The sequence below is a fragment of the Danio aesculapii genome, chromosome 8 (genome assembly GCF_903798145.1).
Source record: "Danio aesculapii chromosome 8, fDanAes4.1, whole genome shotgun sequence".
NCBI lineage: Eukaryota > Metazoa > Chordata > Actinopteri > Cypriniformes > Danionidae > Danio > Danio aesculapii.
The window spans coordinates 9,349,861-9,355,860 of NC_079442.1; the positions used below are offsets into that span (position 1 = coordinate 9,349,861).

General features: G+C 32.6%; 1 protein-coding gene across 1 annotated transcript in view; it reads right to left on the bottom strand.

Annotated features, from left to right (window-relative positions):
- zgc:162200 (uncharacterized protein LOC558638 homolog) overlaps positions 1–5,101 on the bottom strand; it is a 44,215-nt gene extending 39,114 nt beyond the window's left edge. Inside the window, 2 exon segments of the mRNA XM_056463139.1 lie at positions 965–1,268; positions 4,971–5,101. Of these exon segments, the coding sequence (XP_056319114.1) occupies positions 965–1,198 (234 nt within the window). The 5' untranslated portion in view covers positions 1,199–1,268; positions 4,971–5,101.
- Positions 5,102–6,000: the final 899 nt, after the last annotated feature.

Here is a 6,000-nt window from a genome sequence, read left to right on the forward strand (position 1 = left end):
ACTACACCTGTACGCAGTGCAAAAGTCCTGCATGTTCAGATTGACTTTGGTTGACTGTGCGGTTGAATGACATTTGACCTGGGAGCACTGTACAAATATGGCAGTGGTATAGATGCATGATCAGGTGCCCTATGCGATATCTAATGCATAGATCTATGATTGATTTCATAAAATATGCAGCACCCCAATATTATTACACATTACAATATTATTATACATACAAACGTATAATTCAATACCTTGTATAAAATAATTTAAGACTTATTAGGGGTCATAAATTTCTCTAAATTAATTTATGAATTTTTAATACTATAAAAGACACAGGGAACACCCTAAACTAGGCCCCAAAGAAGAACCTAGATTTAAATATTAAGCTTTAATAGCTCTTTTCACACCCAAATTCAGTGTTGCGAAATGACAAAATCCTGCATGACAGGGATAAACAAAGAAAACAGGTCACTGGAAGTTAAGTGTTCTTTCCAGATAAAACATTTGAGTATGCAAAATATCTATCTGTCGAGAAAAAAGGATATGAATCTCACAAGTAAAACACTGCTTAGACTTAATCAAAAAAACAAATAGCAATGTAAAATATCCCCAGGCTGGTTGTAAAATTTATATTAGAAATTTCTTACTAATTATTGGTTGTTTTTTTTAGACAAAAACGAAAGGCAAATTAATATCTTAGTGTAACTTTGGATGTAAACAGCTAGGTAATGAACCAAAATTGTGTGGCAGCTCTATCACCTTCCAAAAAAAACCCCACTAAATTCCTAATGAAATACAACTAGCCACATGAACATACTGTCATTATTTTAAACGGAGGGAAATTTTTGAAAAAATAAAATACTAAAAATAAAAAAATAAATAATAAAAAATAAATAGAAAAATGATTTGAAAAGACAATGTCCACTCCATCACACATAGTATTCACTCAACAACAATACCCCTTCTCATGATGTACCTCTCTAAGCTGCTGCACTTCCATCTTAAGTGCCTCGTGTTCCTCCTCCAGCTGGCTGTGTTTGCTCTTCAGCGCCGCGCTCTCCTCCAGAACGGCCAGGCCATATCGTGCAGCCTGTAACTTCTCCTCGTTGGCCTCCTGGAGTTCAGCCATTAGCCTCTCCACCTCCATCTGAAGACCCCCTCCTCCACCTCTTCCCATCTCCTCAGTCTCTCCGTCACTCTCCTCCAGCATCCTTCACCCAACGTCACACTCCAGCAGAGAACAAATTCTTCACTCCTGTCTCCTCATGCCTTCAGAAGGCCTGTTCACACCAAGAGAAAAAGAGAGAGAGAGTTGAGTTTATTTTCATATCGGCTTCTCTGGCTATGTCAAGGAGAACAAGATACAATTTACAAACATTTTAGAAATATCACTTTTCTATATAAAAAAAGGTTCATAACAATAAAAATACTTCAACATGAATAAACTATACATAACATAAGATAAAAATCTAAAACAGTTTTATACTTTTGATTAAAATCCTACAATTTCTGAAGGACTCATAATTAAAAATAATTCTTTCAAAGTCTCTTCAAATAAAAAAACATTGTTTGATCAAATTAAATATATGGCTTTCCAAAAGTAAATGCAATACTGACATTTAGGAGGAACTTCTCCTTTAAGTAGATGTACATGAGTAAGTCTTGTGTGTCCAATACAGCATCTTGTTTAAACAAAAATCTCATCATGTCTTTTGAGTAAAAAGAATAGTTAGATTTTCTTCTTACTGAGGGTTGTATTTTAAAAATAATTTTTTGAGCACTGAAAAATGATACAATACAATAGCTTAGAAATACTATATCCATATTCACAGCTATGTACAGTTGTTTAATAAATGTTGCATGTTGCAATAATATTGTCTGATTTAAATGTTTGATGATCTTAATCCTTTAACTGCCCCACTAATAAAACATTTTTTTGGATTGCATTTCTTAACTTCTAATGTTGCTAGTTAACACAAGGTTTTAAAACCACAAACATTTTCTGCAATACTAAGGTATGTGTAAGATTTTTTATTTAAGTTAAGATATATTGTGTTCAAAGGGGAAAAAAGCTTTTGTTTTTTATCCAGACATTTAAAAAGAATATATTTTAGAGCAGTAATCATAATACTGTGAAACCGTGATATTTTTATCCAAGGTTATCATACCGTAAGAATCTTATACCGGCCCATGCCTAGTTGGTTTATGGTAAAAGTATCAGAATTAATACATATACTACAAAAAAAAAATCTGAAAATATGAAGTGTAAAAACAGTTTATTTAAAATATATTCAAAATTAAAAATAATTAAATACTAAATCATCTTTATTTTTTGAAGTATGCCATAAAATATTTCCGATTCTCATTTCACATTTTCTAGGTGTATTTTTTTTACAGTAAAAACAAGATCAAGTGTCGTAGTGCATTATTTTAAAAAAATTTAAAAATTTTAAAACAGTCAAAACACGGTCAACCAATTGGTAGTGCAGGCAGTTAAAGGGTTAAAAATGGTGTCTGGCAGTGGTATATTTTTTTTAATTCATTGCCTTAAAAATTATCTGAAAACATTTACATAGTATCATGCCTTTGTGTATTTATTGTTAAAGTTGTGGTGACTGTGGAATATCCTATTTTTATAGAAAAACATGATAATATAAACTCTACACTACCAACCAAATACTTGTGAGTTAAATAATTATGACTTTTAGAAAAGTCTCTTTCAGATTTGGTTGTTTTTATTTTGATCAAATAAACGGGTGAAATATTTATACTAATTAAATCAACTCTTTAAATGGCAATGGCATGGGCTGGTATAGGACACCGACAGTATGATAACCTTGGATAAGAATATCACGGTTTCACGGTATTGTGATTACTGCTCTAAAATATATTCATTTAATAATACAATAATAATACAATAATAATAATAATAATAATAATAATAATAATAATAATAATAATAATACAATTTCACTCTATTATTGTTAAACTCTGCAATAATTCCACAAATCTCATCTTCTGAACTGTGACTCTTGCTCAAATATTATCCCATAGCTATGTGATGTGACTATTGCGGATGCACACATTGCGATATTGATGCTGAAACAATATATTGTGCAGCCCTATGGGGGGTGTAAAACTGCATTCAACTACACATTTAAATCATCATATTACTTTTCCTTTCAGTGAATATCAACATTCACTGGATTAAAAACATTTAAAACAATACATTAGTTGTCATTTTTTGTGAATATCAACATTGATATTGTATTTAAAAAAAAACTAACAAAAAGCAAACAAACAAAAACAGCTTTAACATTCTACTAAACTTCTCCTTTTCTGTGGAGACACAGCTAAATATTTCTGGGGAACTATGACTTTTATATCCATTGTTTTGAACCAATAATCTAACCCAGTGGTAGGGAACTGTTTAAAACTATAACCATTACTAGAAATCAGTTTCCTATTGAAAATACAATTAAAATTTTTACATTTCGACCAACGCACGTGTGCGGTGCTGTGGATAAAATTGAATTAAGACACCAATGAAGGGTGAATGCATGTGCGTGGCAACCATAAAAATATAAGTTGTTTTGTCCTTCATTTACTCAATAACAGTACATTTTTTGTTCTTCAAAACTAGCGAAAATTAATATAACAATAATATATGTTTTTTAAAACTAGCCAAAATTATTGTCACACACTTTATTATGAATTATCTTAAGTGTAATTTTTTATATTAGTAAAATGTTTTTTTTTTTAATTATTTTAAATTATGTTGCTTTGTTGCAGAAATTTTATTAAATTGTCCATTCTTCATTCATGGACTTGCTCAACATGTGTTGCTTCATATTTCTTTATTTTTAGTTGTGCATGAGCATAAATAAAGGTTTTGTTTAAACCTGTATTATTTATAGTAGTTGTATAGACTGGGGTGCATATAAGAGTATATATACGCCAATGGTTCTTTACAAAAATGCATTTGCCAAAAATATCAGAAATGGCTATTTGCTGAAAAAAGGTTCCCGATCCCTGATCTAACCCAACGGCACAGCTCAAAGGCCTCAGACGTAACATTATTATGAGATTATTAGAGCTGCTAATCTGACATTCAATGAGAAGGTTTCTAGTGAGACCTGGAAGACAGAGCCGAATGAGATTTACTCCAGGAGCTTAGAGGACTTTTACACTTTCACTCTAGCAGGTAATTTGTCAGTCTAATGACACAATGGTTTTAGATGGATTACTGAGACAACAGCTCTAAACCTGAATGCCTATTGTACACTGCACAACGCACAAGTCAAATGACCTCACCAGCCACTTATATGGAGGTGGAATTGTTATATTTTAGTTGAACTGTGTTATGATTTTGCTTGTTTGTTCATTAATCATCAATTTATGGCTATTTTTATATAGATAAAACTGTCCCATGATTTTGATACCATCCTCCAATATTTGTGGAAACAAGTGTTTCAAAATATTAACACATACAGTGACACTTTAAAATATAGACTCGAGTTGTGTTTATAAAAATAGACTGTAATTTGTGGCCGACTGGCATTTCAGATTTCAGGAAGTGTTTTGTGTTTACTCTTTATCGCAATAGATCTAATAGGCTGGTCATTTTACAAAAGAGTCATCATTATTAATATTACACTTATTTAAGGATTTGGGATTTGTAATGCGACTTTAAAACCCCATTTGCTAGTTGTGTCATTTGTATGGTATAGCCACTATGCTAACATAAATATTACAGTGTTGTTAACCTTAGCGAAATATTACAATGCACTTTTTCAGCTGCCATAAAAGTGTGAACTGCAGTCTACAAAACGAACAACGGAGCATTTGTTAAAGTATCTGCTAAAGCGCAACGCATCCGCCTTGTTTCTTCATTTGCGACAATGTTACTTCGGTTTAGCTAAGAGGAAATTACCACATGGCACTGGCTAAAGATACAAATGCCGCATTTAATAGTCTCTTACCTTGCGATTTGGATTACAGAAGCATACAGTAATGGGATGAAACATGAATTTGAGCTCGAAGGAGATCAACCCTTTCCTTGCGCGCGCTCCAGAAGTCAGCCGTTTGAATGAATGCACGAGCACAACTCTGAAGATCAGCTGAACAGCTAATCGTCACTTCCGCCCCAGGGTTGGAAAAGCGCACGCTCGTGCAGCGCGCGCGACAGTTTCTGTGAAGACTTTACAGAGCACTGCGGTGCGGATGTGGTTGTGGTGCGGAATAAATAAGATTAAGTTGTCACGTAAAACCCAAACGTGTATATTTTAACGCGGTAGTGTATGTATGTGGTTTAATGACTCCCCCCGTTGGGTGTTTTGTTTTATTTTACATGAAACAAGAAGCAGCCAGCACAGTAGCCTACCAAAGAATGTACATAACTCTACCTTCTGCAAAATTAAATAAATGGGCTAAATACTAGGCCGCACGAACTGCTATTCAATAGTTTAATGAAAAACACTGTGTAGTCAAATGCCATGGCCATTTACCATTTTAATTCCCCTTTATAAAAAAAGTAGTCCAGTCTAATGTCAACACAGTTCATTCAACGACCCAAAAGTCATTTATCTTACATTTGAATGTTATTTTGATGTGTTGAACAAAAGCTAGTAAGAGAATACTATAACCTTTTTCTCTTTCACTATGGAGCTAATGACATGCCAAAACAATCTGAATTTGAATTGTGTTAATTTGAATTATCGACAATTGTAATTTAATAATTCAGAATTTATTATATGTCGTTAAAATCATTTGAATTTGAATTTCATAACTTGAATATCGAACATCTGAATTGTAGATAACTAAAATCTTCAAGGATAATTTTTTATAGACGTATTTTCAAACTTCAGATTTCTTGTGTTCTGAATTCAAATTTTCAAGATGAAGAAATTCAGAACATCAAATTCAATATCCTAAAATTCAAAACCAGAAATTCAGATTGTGAAACTCAGATTTTAGCAGAAGGTCAGGGGTGATCAACAGGGAAGAGATGAC